The sequence below is a fragment of the Apteryx rowi genome, unplaced genomic scaffold, assembly GCF_003343035.1.
Source record: "Apteryx rowi isolate R43461 unplaced genomic scaffold, aptRow1 scaffold_399, whole genome shotgun sequence".
Classification (NCBI taxonomy): Eukaryota; Metazoa; Chordata; class Aves; order Apterygiformes; family Apterygidae; genus Apteryx; species Apteryx rowi.
The window spans coordinates 580,581-603,316 of record NW_020450518.1 but is presented as its reverse complement, the minus strand read 5'-3'; the positions used below and the strand labels follow the sequence as shown (position 1 = coordinate 603,316).

Genomic DNA, 22,736 nt, shown 5'->3' with positions numbered 1-22,736 from the left:
CAATGTTTCCTTAAAAATAGCTTTGTATTTGAATGCTTCCTCTCGCTTCAATGAGCACTGTCACTACTGTTGCAGTCCAGTTTGTTCCTTCTGAAAACAAGGTTGAAGAGTGCTTGAAGACTTATCTTTCTATTTTCCTATATACTTCCTATATTGCTTTCTTTTCCCAAGAAACTTCAAAAAAAAAAGAAAGAAAGAAAGAAAAAGCTTGGCTGTATTTGCTTCCAAACTGATTAGATTGTAATACAGTAACAGTCTTTTAAATATGAAATATGAATTTAAATATGAAAAATGAATTTTAAAGGTTTGGTTCCAACATATGCTACCTAAAGTGCTAATTGATACCAAGATGTGTTTCACTGATGTTAGAGCGTAAGGGTTTTTCAGCAAACCCATCTAGTTCAGAGCTAGAACAGACTTGATAACATAAGCGAGCAACACGTTAGAGTGCAAATAATCTCAAACTTTATAATTTCCCCCAAAAGGTATAAACACACACAACTGTTTATATAGCAGCAGGCATTATTTCAGTGATCCCCCCAAGGCTGTTTATATAGCAACAGGCATTATAACAACACTTTGTTTTCATTATTGCAGTGCTTAGTCATCTGAATCCCAGCCAGTGCTCCTTCGTACTATGAAAAGTCATCCAGGATCTTGTAAAACAATTAACTATGTCATTTCATTAAAACTTGCGTTTTATATTTGAGTCCCAGAATTTGACATCCTCTGAAAACCTTGTGTAAAGGCTTGGCTCCTAGCCAATACTCTGAACTTGATTAAGAGAACACTTTTGCTTCTATTTTGTTTGTGTGTTTTCACATTTGGGGAGCAGATGTCCTCTGAAATTATTGATGCTGTCAAGGAAAAAGAAGATTGTTTAACTGAAAATAATTCAAAATTGCTCTTGACTGCCCTAACAATACGTGAGCATGCATGGTGTACACCTCTTGAACTGATACAAATGCTGGTAGAGTAGCATGCTGCAGTGTTGAGTAGCTGTTGTCTGAGGTATCTTAGTCTGAGACTAAGGGAAACAAAAAAAAATGCTGCAGGCTTCAGTGTAAACTCTGGCATTATGCACAATAAGTAGTGAAATGACTGGTAATATAGACTTTGTTAACATAGTCTGAGCTGTAAGTCTGCTCCCATGCGTCTTTGAACAGGATCAACATAGCTGGGGAAACAAAATATGGTAAATGATAAACAGATTATTTCAAAACTGGAGTCATTCTGAGCTCCCAGTAAAGGATATAGTAATCCAGGTASTCCGTGGTTTCTGGTTGGAAGTAAATATTTATGCTCATATACCATTAATCATTAAATGCTGTTAAGGGAATTAGWAGGGATAGGAAGGAGCTATTTTTCTTTGCGCTTAAATTCAGGGTATCATTTTTTGCAGGAGCCCCAGCATCATTAGTGGCATAATCCTGAATTTTAATCTGAGATACAATCTGCTATTAGCCAGAAATAAGATAGCAGTAAAGATTTTTTGGATTTTTGCTTTTTTAAGCCAACTTAATTGAAAAACTTTAATTCTAGTGCTTGTCATCTCATGGGCTTTATAAGAGAGTAACCGGACCTATGCAAGTTTGTATTTTTAATTTCTTAATAAACAAGATAGCTACACTTTTCATAATCTGGTGACCAAATGTTTTATCTTCCCAGTGTTATCGTTAGAAAGGTGATAAACTTTTGTGCTGTCTGACATTACCTAATCAGCATAATTYCAATTATATCTGTCTGGTTGACAGAATAAATTTCCTTTAAAGTGCTTGGATACCAGTAATAGTTTGGAGATGCTCAAGGTGGATGAGCATGGAGTGGATTCACTGTTGAGGGAGTTCCAGCAGAAGTTGAAACTGTATGGAAGGAACTTCAGATAGAAGCTGGAACAAGTGAACAGTTTTCCTGAGGAGTTAAGTTTAAACCAGTTATGACCCTGTTGGTTGCAGTTAACTTGTTTGTCATGCCTTACCTACTGTGAATACTGCTACTGTGTTAGCTGGAATAATTTTATTAGCCTTCAAGTGAAATTAAGAATATAAACCTATATATATTAAAAAGCAAGTTTAAGAATAGATCTACCTTTGTCTCTGAGAATCATTGCTTTAAATGCAGCTCGCTTCAACATTTATGATTATCCATAATCTTGGAATAAATAGCAAGCATGCTATAAAACATGTACCAGTATGATAGGCTGGTCTTCTATAAAGTCAGGGTTGTTCTGAATCTCCCATGTCTTCGAACTTGTTTGTGTAGGTCCTTCCTGAAATTGTCTTAGGGCAAATCAAAATTCATATTTTACAAAAGCAGTCTCTCTAGACAGTTACTTACTGACAGTTGCAAATACTGTCTGCCTGCTTTGCACTGTCTTTTCATAGYGTTGAAATCCTCAATGTTATCACACTGGATTTAGTGTCAGAAGCCTGGGATAAAAGTTTTCTGAAAAAGGGATCAAATTGGGTGAATCTAGATTTATTTTCTAAAAATTTTCAGAAACACAAACATTAGATTTTTTTTTGTTTGTTTTTACCCCCACAGTTACATTTTATTAACTTATTTGCATCTCTAAATAACTTGGAATGATGTCGGTTAACATGGAAGCAAAAGTAACCAAGCATAATAAACGTTGAAGCTTTCCCCATTTTTGAGATGAGTAAAAAGAATTAATCTAAATCTTTGTGTAACTGAAAGCCATTGTAAAATGAGTGTTTTTGTGTGGGTTTTTTTTTTTTTTTTTAATATCAGTACCCTTAAGTTCTTGTGTCTTGAAATGTTTGTAAAATATGATGCACTTTGTTTGCTGTATCCTGCTGCTGTGGAGTAAGAGCGTTGCTAGTAACTGGTGCAAGAGCAGATTCAAACGCCTGTCTAAAGTGTCTGATGTCTTTGGCTTATTTATTTCTCAGTTTGTTTACTGTGCTTTTTTTGGTCAATGAGGCAATGTTTTATACAGCAGTGAGAAAACAAAGCTCTACATAGGAGATAAATATTAGTGAGGGAATGGCAATTAACATTTTATTACTGGAACATCATCAGTGACTTGCAGTCCTTGTGGCTCTGATCTGTTGAGGATACATGATGATTAATGTGAACACAAATCTTGGGCACTTGTTCGCCAAAGTTACAGGCACATTTTCTTTAGGTAGCCAGGATGGCCAGGTCYGTAATACCCTGAAGGATCAATCTAATTTAATTTTGAAACAATATGCTGCTTTTGCAACTGGTTTGCAATTTCGACTGATTTTTCTGTTATTAGAAGGCAAAAAAAATTTTTCTACAGCTTCTGAGATTACTTTTTTTAAGCAGAAACTGTTTTGTTCATRTTTGATACAAGCATCTCATGCATTCTTCTGATCTTGGCTGTTTGAAACAGAGATCCCTTAATCCAGTCCTTTTTATGCTAGGAAACCTTAGAATTTAAGGATGACTATTAAAAAAGGGTATTCTATAAACATTTGATTGTAGTAGAAGAAACAAATGTAATGTCTTTGATTTTTATTCTTTTTTTTTTTTTTCTTTTGCCCCAGGCCAGTTCTCTGGTTAACCAAATCCACTGTAATCTCATCAGGAGAATGTGGTGATCGTTTAGTAATTTATATTGTATGGTTGTCTTAATCCAGGTTCTGTCATTGTAGCAGAAAATATGAAACCAAGCCCACCAGATGACTTAGTTTATTATTTCCATATGGACATAGCCATGTAATAAATAGCCTCCTGTTGTACAATGCAGTACTGAGGATGATTTTCTTCCAAAGCAATTTTTCTTTCTAAAACTCAGACAAGCATAGAAATAGTTCCTGATTTCAAGATTCCTTTTTTTTGGTGGAAAAACTGATTGGCCTATTGTTTAAGAAAAATCAGGTGAGCTCTTGGTTGAAGTCAGAAATCTTTCTTACTTACGCCCTACTTCTGTAAATTACAGAAACAGGTGTGTAGCTCAAAAAACATTTAACTTTAAATAGGACTGTTCCATATGTTTCAGCAGCTAGCTTTATCAGCATCAAATTTGTGTAGTCACTGTAAATGTATCTTGGGCCAGCTGTGACTTTRAGGGCTTTAATGTAACATCTGTTGACAGCTGTGTATCAGTTTGGCACTGCTTCATTCCAATAGCATCCCTTAGAAATACTGGAATTTAGGAATATTTTCCATATTTTAACCATACGAGCGATAAATTTCACTGCAAAGTTTCCTTGAAGTTTTTGGCTCAGAACAAAACTTTTTTTTCCCTTCCATGTTTCCATTTCATAAGAGGTGTTTTTAATTTGAGGACGTTGCAAATGAGTAGTTTTTAATTACCAGCAGTGACACTGACAGCTGTGTCACATATACTTCGTTTGATAATCTGAGGCTAGAAGTATGTTACATTCCCATGGAGTCAATGYATGGAACCTTTTAATTTCTGTTTGCCCCCACATATGAATTAATACTTGGGTTATAGTAAATCAGTGTTAAAAGCCTTTTTGCTTTAGCTGCACTGCATTGTATTTGAGTGCTGGGTTTAATTATGGGAAGAACGGCCATCAGCTTAAATGTTGATGTAAACTGTTAGGAGAACACAGATTTAGCTCAGTTGTGTGACAGTATGTTTCTGCTAGTTGATGTTGCTGTGATAATTTCACTGCTACGCTGATATGTTCAGGATGACAGATGACGCTTGCACACATAAATTTTCAGAATCAGCGAATGTAGGACATTGTGTTGAAATTTGGTCTGTTCACTTAATAGCTACCTTTTTTATTAAGCTGTGAGGCTACTCTTCTGTTACAGATAAGAAATAGGGAAAAATGTTACGAGGTTTAACAGTCGAATTGACTGATTATTTTATCCCTGTTCTTGGGTGGGTTTTGCTAATGTGAGGTCATGAGAGTATTAAATAAAACATTTCCTGCAAGGTAATAAATCTGTTGGAATTGCTTGATTATCCTGCACTTTCTTTGAAAAGCTAGTAAATTAACTGATCATAATATTATATCCATTGGAATCTAGGACTTGGAAAACCTTGCTAATTTAAATTTTTCTGTCCTTGTAGCTTAGATATCAACATGGACTGAGTACTCCAGATCTAAGGCAAACTCTTCCTAACCTGAAAAACTTCATGGAGCTTGGGCTAATGGTTAGATGGTAAGTATTTTCTATAGCGTCTCACAGGTGTTAAAGAGAGAAAAGGAGATGGATGCTTAAAAACAAAACTAAACTGTAGAGTGAAGGTCTTCCCAAACAAGCAGCTCTTCACAAGAGTTAAGGATGCTTGGTGAAGATTGTTACTCTCAAATACAGGCCACATAAGATGTCCACACGTTTCTACTGTTTTCTTCTGTTTTTGTAATCTCGTCTTCCATGTGATGGGCCCACACTGCTTCTGGGAGAGGTGCGGAAGGGAAAGACTGATTTAAAACTCCAAGGTGAATAAAACTCCAAGGTGAATTAATCATTGTCTTAGGGTTGTGTCTAAGGGCTTCTAGCGGTTGCACCTTCTGTATCGTTATAGCCTGGGAGGGTAGGAGAGTAGAAGGGCATCAAGACCTTCATGGAACAGGTCTCAGCTTGGTCTGTATCTAGCCTCCTATTTGCTTTACAGTATGATTCAAGTGAGCTGCATGGGAATCTGAATTATACTTGATGCAGTTCATGCTGAGTATATTTGCTGCTAGTGAATACAGTTGTTGCATGTTAAGTGTAGTTGCTAAATGGGAAGCTATGTTAACTAGTAACTGAAGGTCATAGTAGCCTACCAGGGGAGTTTTGATTGTTCTTGCTCTGATTCCCTCTGGCGGATGCAGAATCCCTCTCCACTGTCCATAGAAAATCAAATTAGACTGGCTTCTGAGTTACAAGACTGAAGTTAGTGTAGGCGGCTTTTGCAGAAGCTGTTTGAGCATGATGCTTGACCAATTTTCCTTAATGAATAGTCTCCATRCTTACTAAAATTAATCTCAGTGGGTTTAACAAGTGTATTTCTGTGTGTATTAGAGGCTACTTATCTTTTTCTTATATATAGTATTTGAGTTATGCACACTCGTGCAGCCTCTTATGTTAAGCAATTATTTTGCCCTGTGTTCTCATCTTCATTTTTTAGAGCACCTGAACCCACCCAAACATATGTACTGTGCCATTTTTAGGAACCCTACTTTAATTGGTTGCTGCTCCAAAGTTGCACATGATTTGTGTGGTCCCTGTGTAGTATCTGGCCCTGTGCAGATGCCCTGAATACTCCAGGGTGTTTAAAATATCGTCCAGGTGGTTAGGTAACCTCACCAAACTTTGCTGACAGATTACTCGGTGGTGCTGTTGATAGACATGGACTCCCTCAGTGCTCCAGCTGATCTGAGAAATAATTTCTCTTTTGGCACATATTATGCTGAGTGGGAGTGGAGGGAAACTTCCAGTCCTTCTAAAGAAAACCAGTTGTTCCTAATAGGATAGCAAAATACTAAGCACCAATAGCCAAACCTTCATATTTTGGAACTGCTATATGGCATTTAGCAGACTCAAAATTAATTGAAGCTTATTTTTAAATCTGATGTGAAATGACACTAAATACTATGGTACTGACTCTTCTTTTTAACAGTCTGGTTATTAGCTTTCCAGTGCTATTCATATAATATCTGAATTCCTTCCAYGTTAAACAAATAGAAGTAGCAAAATCTCTATTAGAAGTGTAACGCAAGCTATTCTCTTGTCATGCTCTGCATGACAAGAATAGAGACACAGTATATAATGAGGTAGACTTTTTTGGTGATGGGAATACATGTCTTAAATTCATGCAGAAAGTTATACTGCTTTAAGTATTATGTGAAAAATCTTCTCAGCCTAAAACTRTGTCCAAGCTCTGCTGATATACAGCTTTCTAGAACTTTAAAGGACCTTACTTTTCCAGAAAGGTTCCTATTACTATATTGTTTGATTTTAGTAGGCTCCTAAAATGTCACTAAGCTCTAAAAACATCTCTTTTTTTTTCCCCTGCAATATAGATTGTGAGAAGGAGAACAGTTCTGAAACAGTGTGTGTGATCACATATGCTTTTATGCACAAAACAAGCATTTTATTGCTGCTCCAGTTAAATTATAAGAGCGGGCTTCAAACACGGTTAGTGCCTCAGAGTAGCACAGCTCAATATATTGGACCTTCGGGCCAAAAATTCTACTGCAGTGGGTAACAGCAACTAAAATCCTATGGGACATAGTTGTGTCATAACTTTTTCCAGCCCTTCTTTCTATGTGAAAGAAGGTCACTCTTTGCCTTTGTATTATCCTTCATTCCTTGCRTTGAAATGCTGATCCAAGTGAACTAAGCTAGTTTCCAAAGTGCTTGGTGTGATTTGAAAAAGTCTTGACATAGGAAAACAAATACAGGAGTAGAAAAAATACCATCCCTGACTAACTAATGTTGCCTGATGGAAATTCAACTGAACCAACAAAACACTGGAAGTAAATAGTTCCTGAGAAAAGGAAGCTCAGTCCCTTGTGTAGCCTTCTACCATCAGTAACTTTAACCACCACTGAGAAGATTTCCCCCCCCTCCCCTTTCTTTTTCCCCCCTACCAGCACTGGGTAAGCGATTCCTAAATGTGCGGTCCTGTAAGCAAATCTGAAAATGGCCTATCTGTGCATTGGGGAAGGGCCAAAATACTTAAACTGTAGTGGAAATGCATCATAGCTTCTTCTGTAACACTTGTGTACTTATCAGTAGAGTGGGRGGGGTGCAGGTGGTGGGTATCTCTTTCAGCCTTGAGTAAGATTGGGTTGCAGAGATGGGCGACTCTGGGATTTGTTACGTGGGAATCGCTTTCAGAGTGTAGGTATCTGTTCTGCCTTCTGGCGCACGCTAACTTTGAAGTACTGATAATGGAAGTTTTAGCTAGGCCATAGAGATTTTGGCTTCCTACAGCCTTTTTCCCCCCCACCATAGATGATATACACTCATTAGCAAGACAAAACACGCTTTTGGCTGGGCAATAGTTCAGAACATATAGGAATACTAGGCTCAGTTCTCTGGGAGTATCGCATTCCCCGTCCCAACCCCACCCCAATATCTACACCTCATTTCCTTCTCACCTCCAGGACTTGCATGGGTAGTTGTTCATTTTTAACTTTGTTTAGAATCATTAGCCTTTAAAAAAAAAAAAAGAGTTTCTTAGTTTCTTAGTACTTCCTAATAATATAAATGGAAATGAGCCTTTACAGGGAGTCTAGCTCAAGGTTAAGATTGACTAGACTTTCATAATGGGGCATTGCAGTTGGGCGCAGATGTAGTGGAGTACAGATGCCCACTGTCTTGCGGATAATATCTGATTACATATATTTAAGTAAGTATAAAAGCCACCAGCTGTTAAAATGAAGATTTGAAGGAATTTTGCCTTTTTCAGGATATAGCAGGTGAGTAATCTGATACCCTTTGCTACAGACCATAGTCAGCAAAGTATTTCCAGGATATCCTTTGTTTGCAGGATGAGAGCAAGAGCATTTGAGGTAGGGATGGGTTTTTCTTATTTACATATTCACTTGCACTGCCTGGYTTGTATTTTGTTGTTCATTTGCTGTTCTTCATCTTCCTTTATCAGCACTCTGGATGGGTCTTGCTGAAGTTAGGTTCTCTCAAGTCAGAGTTAAACTGGTAAACATCAACATTTATGCTGTCCTTGGTTTTTCTTTGAACAGGATTGTTTTGCAGAAACATATCTGTTCTTTGAAATAAAGGAAAATGCTTTTGAGGAGCTGTGATCTCTGTGCATGGCGGTGTTATGATTTGAAAATGTGGCCTTTTRTCCTTACAAGGTGTTGCTTATGGACTTGAGAGAGTGCAAAATAATTTCCTCAAACAAAAGCCTGTTTATTCTCATTAAAAGTCAAGTTCATGCTTAAATACCTATTTAAAAAAATGTTGTCTTATAAAGTCAACTTATACCTGGTGATTTAATCCGAAAGCTTTAATGCACAACTGACTCTTCATTGCTTGTAGAAACACTATGCTGAGACTTAATGCACATGTTGCATCCCCCTGTATTTATAACCCACTTACACATGTATGGGTAAATGTAAGTGTAAATGGGTTATAAATGGCTGCGTTAGTACCCCGTGTATCGGTGCACTCCAGTTGTGCTAAAAGGGCTTGCATTGATTTTGCTTTGCTTGTTGAATTGTGCCAATCTGAAACAAATGATGTGAGGCCTCCTGACTAGAGATCAGTTTGTCCCTTTCATAAAAAAAATAAATAAAAATATTAGAGCCCTGACTTAATAGGTCAGATCTGTGCTGCTTTTTAACCAAACAATTTACAATCCACTACATGCTATAGGTATGCTGTAAATGTTGGACACCTTGTTTAAAGCCTTTTTTCTGTGCCTGTAGACTCCTTAGGCCAAAGAAGGTCCTGTGTTTTTATGGGTCCGTTGTTGGGCAAGCTGTCCTTATTTCTGTGTGGGTCTGCTTAAGGAAGAACCTGAGGGAAACCTTCAGAAATGACACTGACTCGATGTCTTTATCACCTGAACTCCTTCCTGGCCCATGCATACTCTTCACATGTTGCTTTTGTAGAGTTATCTGCATTTCTCTGCAGTCTGGAACTGAATCGAACCCCCTAGATACTGAGGGTAACTTAAATCCTTATTTATTTGTTAATCTTTTTTATCTCTAAGCATCAGTTCAGATTCAAAACAAAATACGTTCTTTACTCCTTAAGATAAAAAGTCTTACTTCCACAGAAGAGCCCCCTTTTTCACATTTCCATCAGAACAAATTTGGTGGTAGTCCTTAAAGTATCTACTAGGACTTAAGGCTTTCATGAATTCTGTTGTTCTGCCTGTAGCTCTGAGGCAACCTTTGGCCCTGTTGTAGGTCTGCAGAATTCAGTGTCTTTGCATCAAGGTTTAATTACGTTGTGGCTGAATCCCTCTGCCTGGTGAGATTTGTGTTGTTTTGGTTTCTCAGGCCTGACACTTAAATGATTAATATGTGTTTTCACATCGCAACATGTATGATTTATTGCATCAAGCTTGCAGGTCTACAAGCTCTGCTTCCCTCTTCATATCTCTCCTGGCACCTATATTCTGCTGAGTTTACTTTTCTTCCCCCTTCCTCCTACTGCAAAATGTTATTTGTACTATACGCAGACAAAATCAAGATAGCTCTATTGGTTCCTGTGGACAGTGTTATGGAAGCTACAGAACTGCGAAAACTTAACTCTTCTGATATCAAGGCTGGATGTTGACTTCTTTTCTTAAGGTGAAAGGTGATGAGTCAAAGTTGTTGTTGATTAGACTATTCTAGTTGTGGTCCCCCAAATCTCTTCTGTTTCCTTTTGGGAATAATTTTGTTTCCATTTTTTTTAGTCTTGGAGTCTCACTGGCTTCCAGAAAAGCAGCTCATTTTTAAGATTAGCTTTTGCTCATGCAAAAAGCCGTGCATAGCTTTTCTTTTAAATTCTTTCTCATGGGTATGCAGTTTATTTGAACTTTTTTAAAAGAGACCTAAACGTTGCTTATATTTAGACTGGACATCTTGTACATGAACATTTGTTTTATATTCTTTTTTGCCTCATTTGTGACAAATATCTGAATATGCTCTTTGGGTCATGCTTGCATTAAATCAAATGAAGGTTGTTTCAATTTCTCTCCTGGTCTTCAGTTTAATTGCATTTATTCTGTGTAATTTCTGAGGGATAGTATTTGTGATTACTAATAGTAGGTAAAGAGCACACAGAGGGAGGTTTTTGAATGAATAGATTAGGTAGTAGGTTTATCTAATGCTGACAAATATGAGATACTCCTTTAAAGTTCTTGTCTATAGTAGGAGGATCTCATTTTGAGCCCTCATTTAAAAGCTCTACCCCAAAATACTTGCATGCCCAGCTTAATTGTTAAATTTGTTTCTAAGGTATTTCTTGCTTCATATACTTAATCTTTGAATTAAACTCTAGTAGCATAATTTATGAAGACTTTTTTTAAAGTGCACGTCAGAATTTTTAGCTGCCAAAAGGCACAATTTCACCTTAACTTCATCCTGGCAGCCTCTTTTTGCAGCCATGTCACTATTGTGCGTTATTTAACCAGTAATTTCTAAGAAGGTGAGAAACTATTATTGCTTTTTAGCACAGTTGACATGATATTGGCTCAGAGCTGTGCTTGGAGCTTCAAACATTTCAGATGGCTATAAACCAACTTAAACACCTTCATTTAGCGTTCTTACTGCCATGAGGTCATAGTTTGCAACAAAAAAGATCAAATGGTGTTTAAGTTATTTTTTTAAAGTATTCTCATACCAAAGAGCTGTCGTTGTGGATTTTGGCTTTTGGCCAGACAATCAAGATTTAGTATTTTGACCAGCTGTGATCCAGTAATGTTCCTCAGAGGAAACATTTTGTGGGGAGGAAAAGATACATATTTGAGCCTGTGAATTGTATTCTGTCTTTCATACTGCTTTACAGTTTCTGTGAGCCCCTTGCAGGGAGATTAAATAATCACAAGTGAATCCGACTGAAGAAACTTATTAAAACTGCAAACAGATTACAACTGGAATCTCTTCACTAGGAAAATAGCTTTAGAAATATTTATGCATCATATTTCAATCACTTTCTAAACTCTCATATTTACCATGTAGAGTTTGTCTTGCGCTTCAGGTTAAGACTACCCAAACAGACTAGTTATTGACTAGCGAACAATGAATAATTTTAGGAGAAAACTGCCAAGGTGCTATAGATAGCTGCATTGCAGTTGTGCTGCCAGTAAAACTTAGAACCAAAGTTGGACTRTTTATGAATTGGCTTTTGAGATTTGGATGCAACTGAAACAGTGAGATTGATGTAATTTTCTTATCCATAATGTCCAATAAATCTGAGGTTCTCTTCAATTTTTTTTTTTAATTTGGAAATCCTGCTTCCTAATAGCAATTCAGTTTACTCCTGTACGTAACTAGCTCTAGTCCAATCCAACTTGATGACTAAAAGCCTTTATGGCCTGATGACCGTTCATCAGGTCTTTTTTATACTCCACTAGTCACAGGCTGTTCCTTTTGGACATGTGTCCGCATCTGTTTGGTATCTCAGAAGACTGACCAAGTAATTGCAGCTAGAAGCTGAACCAGCTCACCCTTGGTAATTCAGGTCAAGGTTGTACCTTGGAATGGAGCAAGCCAAACTTTTTTTCACTATTGAGGATACCTTGCAGCTTCTAAAGCTTCTAGGCAATCGGATGTTAGTTTTCTAGTGTGACATGCTTTTTTTTTTTTTTTTTTTGTTAATTCCATGAGCCATGAGGCTAATAAAGCATGTCTTTCTCTAGAGTTTGCCTTGATGCAGTGCTATGAGTTCTGGTAACAATATAGCCTTTTCCGGGGAAAACACTAATAGAACAGAGACCCTCTGTCAGTTGCTTGTTTTCATGGAAAATTAATAGCAGCCTAGTATTTTTGAACACTATTTCTCTGTATATGTTACCTCTTAACCAAAAGTTTAATTTTTATTTCTCATTGACACCTCCAGGGAGGTGAGGGACCAGGAAAAGAGCCCTTGACTTAACTGCCTAATCCATTGTAGCTAGACACGTTCTGTTTTCATCTTGCTGGCCTGCAGTAGTGATCAGTGTTCTGCTTAGAAAGCACCCAGAGTGCTTTTCATCTTATGTCATGTTGCCTTCTAAACRTTCGTCATCCAGCCTAAACTAGTTGCCTAGGTTGCCCTTGTGCTCAAGAAGAGACATCTTGAGAGGGTGACTGTCCCRCTGACCATGAACAGCTGTCCATATGGTGTTACCCACCCTTCTGCAGGCACCGTCTCTCCCCGATGGCTGTAGAAGGGGTCGAGGCAATGACCTGTTAGGCTGATGTCCAACATCCTAGATGCGTATCTATTTGTATCTAAATGCCTTAGCTAATATTTGATAAGCAGTCAAGCCATTCTGTTGACTTCATTCCTGATTTCTCAGCATTGGGTTATCATCTCCATATTTATTCATGACTGAAACTAAACCTAATCCTATTCATGTTTATTGGCTGCAATAGATGATTTCAGAAATCTGCTTACATATCTCCTATAGCTTAAAGCCTGATCTTGCAGCCTTAGGTAAGGTACATTTAATTATATGAAGCTTAAGGAGCCTGGCTGCAAGTGCTTTTGCTTAAATTCATTAGTTTGAATGCATGCATGATAAATGAAGATGACTCCTCCTATATTGCCCTTTGGGGCAGCCCTTATATACTCTATTTTAAAGAACTGGGAAGTTATTTCGTATATGGGGGAGATGAGCTTTGTATTGCTGCTATCTTTAGCCTGTTGGATCACTTAGTATAGATTATTCTGCCAATTCAACTTACTAAGGGAAGATTTTTTTTTGGCTCCTGGACTAAAGAGGTATTGTTCAGTCATACATAACGTGTTAGCTTGAATAGCCTTGTCATAACAAGCTTTTCAAAAACACTCCTGGTTCTGCAAACTAATTAATTTCTCACTCCTTAGCCTGAAAGGCCAAGGCTTGCAAAGGAATTTAGGCATATATGTTTCCCTTTAGGAAGAACTTAAATTTACATGCCCACTGGAACAATTTGTAAGGCTGCTTCTCTTGAGCTAATTAGACACCGTTTTCACATTGGTTTACTCGGGCACTTAAGCTGCTGCTCCACCTTCATAGAAAAGTTGCCGTTGTGCCTAAATTAGCTTGACTGCTGATTAGGCAGTCTGGTGCCATCCTGATGTCTTAATCCTCCAAAGAGTCTGATCTAAGAGATTGAAATTTAAGCATGTCAAAAGCACAGTCCAGTGCAACAAATAAAAATGGCAGGTATTATCATTCAGATGGTGAAGAGTTTTGCCTGGGTTTTGATCTCTCCAAGGGCGACTTATATTTTGCATGTTAGTTAGTGTGACTTTGCAGCTTCAGGAGCTAGGAACAAATTTAAGATTGCTTCCTGCTCTCCTTTTCCTGAGCATCCTCCTCATCTGAGATAGCTCTTATTCTTCTGAAATCTTGTATTTTTTGCTACAAGTTGGTATATTCAACAGGAAGACTCATTCCAAACGTGTCTGTAGGCTGGTGTTTTGGCCACTCTCTGTTGTGTGACTTGTCTAGACCCTTTTCTGACTGCTTACAATCCAGGTAAGAGCTTTTATCATATCGTTAGAATATTCTTTCAAAGACTAGATATCCCTGTGTAATCCAATTCCTGGATTACATTTTAATCTCTTAAATGCCTCTCTCAGGTCTGTGGATGGCTGATTAAAATCCAGAGAAAAGGCAGAATTTGCCACAACCCCTTTTTGTCATTGTCCCTAGATTAGGTAATAGGAAACCCTTATTAGTATACTGACTGTTGTGGATTTGATGTTTAGGTACCAAACTCTTTCCTCATTCTGCAAAGAATGTCTCTTGTACCATAATTCCTGCACCTAGCTTTTAGACTCTTCTGACCAGCACTGCTGAGGTGCTTTGGTGAATCCAGATCTGAATTGTCTACAGAACAATTATCATGATGCGTAGATGCATCTGTGACCTGTTGTACCTTTAAAACAAAATAAACAAAAAAGCTCAGAATATTTATCTTTTTTTAAATGTACATCTTGTATTATTCTATCTGTGCTAATCTTGCTTTTCTTATTTTAAGTGGGGGAATTTGCAGTCCTCCTGGGTTCCAGTTCAGCAGGAATGAATTCACATTTGACTCATCCCTGACATCTTGATAGAAACCATGAAGAATGATTTCATTATTTTTGCAGGGATGTTAATGTTGGAATCAGTTTGGGGAACTGGAAAGGGATGACAATATATGGCTTTTGAGTTTGAAAAGGAGTCTATATGAGAATGGCTGAAGCAAGGCTGAAAGAATTAAGCCAGAGGGAAGGGAAGGGCAAAACAGACCATCCCCAGTATATATGTCTGCTGTGCGTGTTGTCTGATTAAAGTTTGCAAGTGTCCTGACTCAGGTTTTTCTGTTAATCATATTACATCATTTTAAAAAATAAGTTGACTATGTAGCAGTTGGTTAAAATATTCAGAAGTCATATATAAAGGTCTCTTAAGCTACTGAGGGCTAATTTCCAAGACTGCTTGTACAACGTTTATGAGCATCTGTGGCACGTACTGCTTTGTCTTGTCACCTCCATTAAGAATGCTCCAAACCTTTGCAAACAGAGCTATGAAATGTTATGCAGACAAAGGTTGCGCTAAAAAGGTCTGAAACTGCAGTTGAAATCTAAGAAAAAGGTGGTGATGTTTTTGCTGCCAGCTCTGTATACGGCACACGTATCTCTACCTCACTGTCCTCAACTGAATTCTGAACAGATTCTGAAAAGCAGCTTTTCCTTAAGGTAATTTGGGGTTGTTATAGGAGAGAAGAAACTCTGTACACTGTATGTGTGTAAAGGATGAGGCTGGGAGGAAGTAATATGGGAGAGGATGTTAAAGCTCAGTAGTACTCCACACGCCCTCCCGTGGGGATGCTTATTTTGCACAAAGGGACTTTTTGCAATATAGTTTATCCTATTTTACAAAGGGGAGCACAAAAAAAGAAAAAAAGTTAGGGTGGAAAAGGACCCACGCTAGGGGCTACTCAGAACTGGTATTCCAAAATTTTTCCCTGCAAGACAGATCCCAAAATGTATCAGGCCTTGAGTAAAAAGGGGAGTGTTTCTTTCAAATGAAGCTAGTGAAGGAGACTCATACTGACAGCAACTCAATCTTGGAGTGATGTATTCAGGAGTTTGGTAATAGCTGTGTGTTTTTTTTTTTTTTTTAATTGGAAGTAAAATGAACTGGTTACCTAAGTTAATGTACCACATACTATTTGCATATACTATGGTGGTTATATTTGGGTAAGGATTAAGCCTATGAGGGGAAAAGTCACATAACACACCCCAGATGACGTAAAGCGGATATTCCAAATTATAGACTGTGAGACAGTGTAAGTGGTCTGTGGAACTATATTAAGTAGTAAAATTGAACTTGTAAATTAAGCTTGATTAGTTCACGTTCCACAAGAAACTGAGGTTGACATTTGTCCAAAAACCTTTGGAACCATTGGCATAGAAAAGCAAAAGTTTTGGCAAAAATAATCCTCTGCAAATAGCAAAATTAATGTGGCTTTTCTCCTTTGTGCAGCTGTCAGGGAAAGTCCACTGCTGGAAGAACTTGCTCTTGGAGGATTCAGCCATTATTACTAACTCTTTGAAGAGTTTATGATGGCCCAGTACAGGCCATAAATACATAAATATATGGTCAACAGTAATAATTCATAAAGTACAGCTTGGTCCTATAAAATGGTGTTAACAGTATGAATTAACATAATGCAGTGGTTTCTTGGGTGATTGACTCTTCAAACCATGGAGTTCTGTAAATGTCCCCTACATGATCTTAGGGGTTTTCAGTAAAGTTGTCCTCTGGGGTGTCTTCTGTAGTTCATATGGCACTAAACACATTTGAGGTTTTAGCACTTTAGGATACAAGTGGTTGGCCAAATGGAGCTCCGAGTTGTGATAAAATAATTGCTTCAGTGTTTGGTTGAACATCTGTATTGCTTGTGAACATGCCCAACAGCTGCGGTTTATCCTTTTCCTTTTTTTATAGTGATCGACACCATATATCCAGTGCAATTCCAGTTCCAAAGAGACAGAGCTCTAGCTTCGGCAGATTGGATATTGGCTTTTCCGGTGGGCTTCCTTCTCCAGATAAAGGACTCCGAAAACGAGCCAGCACAGGGAATGAAAGACTACAGTACAAAACTCCTCCTCCTAGCTACAACTCTGCTTTAACACAGCCTGTTGCCGTTGCAGCCTGTGTAGGAGAGTTAGATAAAAAACCTGGATCAATATCTTCTTCCTTAGATACCTCTATGGACTCCTCAAAAGAAAATATCAAGAAAGGAGGGGATTTATGCAGAAGTTTAAACGGAGAAAACGGGAGCCTAAACAATACCCAAGACCGTCAGGAGTCTTTCCTGGGACATACTAGTGCAATAAATGGGGCGCTTCTGCCTGGTGAGTGTTCTGGCATGGCAAGCAATGAGCAGCCCTGCGAGTACCGGCCCTCGGTTGGCCCTGTTCTTTGCTGCACTGTGGAGCAAGCCGAGGAGATCATTGGGATGGAAGCCACGGGATTCAGCACGGGAGACCAGCTCGAAGACTTTAACTCCATCCCGGTGGAGCACGCCGTGGCAGTAGAATGTGACGAACAAGTCCTAGGGGAGTTTGAGGAGTTCTCTCGAAGGATCTATGCACTGAACGAAAACATGTCCAGTTTCCGCAGGCCGCGAAAAAGTTCGGACAAATGAGCTTGGACAGGGATTTTGGTAGCAGACATTGAGGTGAAATCAGTGATCTGGAATAGAGATAAAATTGCACTTATTCTTTATATTAATTATGAAAAAAAAAAAGAGATAAAGCTATTCCTATGGTGTTAGACAAATGGACTTGTAACTGAGCACGATAACACAGGATCATGGTATATTCACAGCCCAGGTAAATCTTGATTCTGCTTCCAGTCCTCTTATGTCTGGTATTTATAATCTGTTGGGTTTTCTTTTTGGTATTGGAGTCCGTTTTTAAATGCTTTCCTGAAAAGAACTTCTAGTGCTGATCAGGCCCTTCTATGAATATTTGTTTACTTAATTATTATTTAGAGTTAAAGTTTATTTTAATCTTTTCAGAAGAAAAAAGAAGTTAATTTAAAAATACATTTACGGTAAGACCAGCAGACACCTCTTTACTTTCTCCCATGTACTCCTGTGTTTTTTTGAGCAATGTAGTCAGTGTTACAGAAATACCATGAATTTGCTATAATTGAGCAGCTTTCTCTTGGCTGTGCTCTGTAGTCTTTGAAGTTCTAGTTTGCACTGATGGGTCTTCAGTTGGTGGTGTAAACTTGCCAGAGAACGAGCACCTGTATGTTATCTCCAGTTCCTTTGCACCTGATTAATCAGACAGTTTCCTTTTTCCTCCTTTCCTCTGTACTCACAGTTCCTACCAGTGGACACTTTTCAAGTAGCGGTCTTGAGGACTAAATCATCTCTAGTGTTTCTTATTTAAAAAAAAAAAAAAAAAAAAATCTCAGCCTGACCATTCCACACTTAGGTACAGTATTTCCAGCCTAATCAGCGGAGGCCTAACAAATGCACTACGTAAGTGGGGTTCACCTGCCACGTTCCAAGGTGTCTTAGGCAATGCGCTGTGAGGCATTTCAGACACGTTCATAAAAATCCAGACTTAAAATGCAGTCAGCRCTCTGGAATTAGGTGAACTTGTTGAATCACTCCACCCTCTGTAGAAAGGAGGCACTTAGTATTATTCATCTAAATTAATATCCTTTTAACAGTACCATCTGTACTTTAAAGGAAGAAACTTTCAGCAGTTTGCTAGAGATGCAGTTTGGTTTTTAGGTAGGTTACCACTGGCACGTGTTCAGCTGCACTAATGGGAAAGCAATTTGCAGCCCGCTTTGCGATTCCTGGTATTTGTTTGAGTTTGGATTTCATTGCTCTTGCTTTCTATATTGTATACCCAAGAATCTGGGCTCRGTTGTGAGCTCTCAAATATAAAAATATATAGCAGAATAAAAAACACTTCATCATGCCTGACTTTTTTTTTTTTTCCTCCCTGGTCTATGCTTTCTCTTGAACCAGTGACCTAGGCTGTTTCCTAGCTTCACCATAAGGCTTAGCCTAAATTAACTTTTTAAAATGTGGATATGTATAATCTCAACTCTCCGTTGTCAAAGCAAGATGTGTGTGTGAAAACCGATATACATAATAGCACTGTTTTAGAATATGTGTTTTCCAGGTAACACCTTAATGATTGTACTGAAAATATATTCACATTTCTTCTCTTTAGCTTTTAACGGTTGTGTCTACAGTTGAGTTATTGGATTGAGCCTTTCTACAGTGATTCATTCTTTTTGGTCTGTCTCAATAAGATGTACTAGACGGAAGCAGTCAGAAGTAGAGGCCCCAGCTCTGTAAGACACTGAACATGATTCCAGTTGCAAACTTGGATGTGAAGTTAGACATGTTCTTGAGTACTTTATGGAACTGAAATCTCTTCTTCCCTAGAATAAACGTTTCTGTTCCCACCTCATGAAAAACTTCCCTAAGGAAATGGTGCAGCAGCTCAAAGCACTGGCATCATTCTTGAGAAAAGACAGGTGGGAAATTTTCATTAATTCTCTCACTGGCATGTTGAGAGCCAAAAACGAATACCCGAAGCAAGCACAGCACTTACTGATGAAATGGGCGTAGAAATAAGATACTCTGTCCTGTGACTTTGTCCTCTGATAGCAGAGAATAATGAGGATCCAATATAATTCCAGACACAGTCCAAAAACATTGAGTCAGTTGTGCTCATGGAAGAGTGGAATCTGGCACGCTCAAAACAGCACAAAACTTCTGTTTTTATGCACGCTAATTGTCCTTTATAAAGAAGAGGCATTAGCTTGTGTGTGGTGGTGACTTTTCAAACCAACCCAAAGAGTAGCTGTGGAGTYGCTATGTTCCTTAGACAAACACAGAGCATCTCAGTGCAATTAAGCAACCCATGAGATTAGGTTCACAGAACATCAGCAGAACTTCAAATTTTTTCATTAGTTGCACATTTTCTCAGGTTGCACACAGCCAAATGAAGTCTGGTTTTCTTCCCTAATGTTGTGTTGCTGTTATTGTTTGAGCCCTGTAATTGCTAATGTGTCAAACACAACTGTCGATTTCTGCATTTGTCTCGCAAAGCTTCCTTGATGGGCTTTTCACGGATGTATCTTTAGTAGGCCTTAAAATGTCCCCAGGTTTCTTTTCCATTCTTACGACTTTCTATATAGAAGAAAGTATGAAGGGGGACAACATAGTAGGGCTAATTAAAGCATTGGCAAACTTATTTTTGCTGTGAAGGGTGTGGGGGGGAATTGTACAGATTGCAGCCATCTCTTGTGGCTTTTTTGTGATATTTTTTTCCTTGTAAAAATAGCTTAGTGGGAGGGAAACAAATAGTAAGTTTTTAGGTGAGATGATATATCACAGTGTGCTTTAAACTGTCAGGAGCCCTTCGGTTCCTGCACAGCTGTGACACTGTTAAATGTCTGCAAATGTCTTCAAGTGGAGAAAACATTTCATTGCAATYTTTTCCCCTCACTAGGAATTCCTAAGATTTTTGAGAATATTAGTTTTGGAAGATCATATCCCACTATATTTTTATAGCAAGCAAGACAGCATTGGCTTATCCTTGCTTGACCAGGTATTTAAAATAGGCAAAAAAAAAAGAAAAGAAAAAAAGCATAGTAAATGACACATTAAAGTTACATTGGTAATTGCGGGAAAGCTCATCTGTATTTATAAAATAAAACTGATTAGTATCTCTCAGAAGTTGTGTGTCTTCTGTTAATGGTTCCATCTGTGTTGCTTTGCTTACAAGCCCGATTTGGACTGCAATGTCCTCCCCAAGGTCCTGAACTCTGTGGCTTAAAACTCATCAAGCCTGAAGTGATCCCAATGTGGTGAATATTCCGACAAGTGTGTTTACTTGAAGACCACCTTCGTGGCTCCAATTTCTATGTCACGCGAGATGGCACTGCAGTTGCTTTTCGTTCTCCTTCCAAAAAGATGGTCCGCAGCTGGAAAAACAGCTCTGGTGCCTCGTGTGGCTGGGAGGCAGCTGCATTTGCAAAACTTTGTGGATAGCGGGAATGCCATGTCCCCTCGTCAGGGAGGCATTGCTGCTCATCCAGCACCTTATGCGATCTGAACTAATAAGCAACATATGGCTGCCTAAAAACCTTATGTTCCTGTTGAAAAGGAGACAACTGCTCAAGGCTTAGGAGGAGGCTGTGCACAACACAGGGAGTTGCTGGTGGGAAGCAGCGCAATATGAAGAGCCAAAGGGCCTCTCCAGGCTTCATCAATAAAAGTGTTGGCTTTTTTTTCTTTCTTCTCTCCCACCCAATCTGTCTGTCATCAGAGAGCGAGATGCCAAGACACCAACTGTACTGCTCTAAAGCTGAAGTGGGAAGATACAGGAGAGAAGTTTTACTTTAAGCTGTTTCGCAATGTTGAACAGCTTTAATACAACTGCATCTCAAAGTGAATAATAAGCTGTGAATGGAGAAGCTTTGTATTGAAACGTAACTGGAGGTGCCGCTCAAAAGACTTGCCYGCAGTTGATCTAGAGCAAGTCGTTTTCTGCAGCTCAGTTCATCACCTTTCAAAGGGACAAAGAAAGTATTTCTTCTTGGCTTATGGGTTTTGCCCCTTTTCAGGAGGGAAGTGTTCGTACGGGCTGTGCTTTGGTCTGGTTTAGTTGGTATCTCTGGGCCGTAGCGAGCAACTGCTGTTTGCATGCAAGTTCCCATCCTGCGCCTAGTTGCTTTCACATGCTGGTGCATGGAAACCTCGCATCCCGACTCGATTAACTTGGGTTTTGATCTGTGAACTTCCCTGAAGGAGCGCTGTGCCTTTGGGCATAGAGATTGGGTACAGAGAGCGCTTCTGAAAGAGATGAAGCAAATCTAAACTGCCCGGCTTTGGGAAAATTGCCACAGTATCCATCTGATCGTCACCTTGGGAAAACTGCAGAGGCTTTTTCTTTATAAAAACAGTGTTTTGAGTAAGTGTGAAGGGATGCCTGCATCAAAGCTGAAAGCCTTGAAGAAGAAAAAGTCAGGTCTTACCTTAATGAATGCTACTAGTGACTTCTTTTAATCCCAATTGAAAATTCTATAATTTGCCCCAAAAGCCAAACTTCTAATAAGATAAGCTACTGCATGTAATTGTAAGAGATTTCTTTTAATTGATGRCTATTTTGCTATCAGCTTATTTGGTATATAGCAAAAAATGCAGCATTATTTTGCAGTTTTTTTCATGAAATAATATGGAAACTTTTTTTTTCCTGCTAAGTAATTGGTTGTCAGATGTCACCTCTGCTAGAGATGAAATTTGTCCTGTATGTGTTACATTGACCAGCTTGCAATTTAATCTCTTGGACTCTTTCAATCTAACTTCATTAAGCTGGGCTTAATGATTTTTTGTTTGTTTGTTTGTTTTGATAAAAACTGTACTTGAATTTCTGAATTGGGTGTCTTTCCCTTGACTGACTTGTGGAACAGCAGTGTCCGTTCCAGTCTGGATTGTCTGGGTTTTAACAGGAGGAAAATCTCTCTATTCCACTTTGTTAAACAAAACCAATCTGCTGCCCGCCAAAAAATCCTCACCCCAAAAAATCCCTCCCCCCAAAAAAATCCCTCCCCCCCAACAAAAGAAAAGCAAAAAACCCCCAAGGTGAACAAATTACCTTCCGATAGTCAGGTATTGTAAAGTTTCTATTGACATAGGTCCATGAAACATTCAGCTGTCTTGAGTAACCCGTACGAAGTGGCACTGCCTCCCCCAGCTACCGAAAGCGGGTACTTTCTGCTCTTGCGCAGAGGAAATGTTTTCCTGAGACGATTAGCGGATGGAGAAGGTAACTTGGTTGTTGCTCTGCCGTGAAGCCTGGGCAGCTAGTCTGCTTCTGGGGGGAGACGAGAGGTGTTTTGGAGCAGGGGTCTTCAGCCTGACGCTGAGCGCTCATATCGATTATCGACTGTAACTGAAACAYGTTCAGACTGTTGCTTTAGGCAAACCTAAACGTGATTTCCTTGGCTGGGGAAAGGCGAAGTGGGGAATAAATCTAACACATGCTCTGATTATTGATTTTTGGCCCTTTGGCAGTAGCACTCTGGCTTTCCGTCATGCGTCCACCTGCCAGCAGCGGTGCACGTGCTGCCCGTGGATGCC

General features: G+C 38.8%; 1 protein-coding gene across 3 annotated transcripts in view; it reads left to right on the top strand.

The window, feature by feature from the left end:
• UVRAG (UV radiation resistance associated) overlaps positions 1-18,820 on the top strand; it is a 96,059-nt gene extending 77,239 nt beyond the window's left edge. The window contains exons 13-14 of one of the 3 annotated variants that reach the window (XM_026074729.1): positions 5,039-5,130; positions 16,556-18,820. In XM_026074729.1, coding sequence (XP_025930514.1) covers positions 5,039-5,130; positions 16,556-17,258 — 795 coding nt within the window. In that variant the 3' untranslated portion in view covers positions 17,259-18,820. The remainder of the gene's footprint in view (positions 1-5,038; positions 5,131-16,555) is intronic. The other 2 variants (XM_026074731.1, XM_026074730.1) reach the window with 2 other exon arrangements.
• The last annotated feature ends 3,916 nt before the right edge of the window (positions 18,821-22,736 follow it).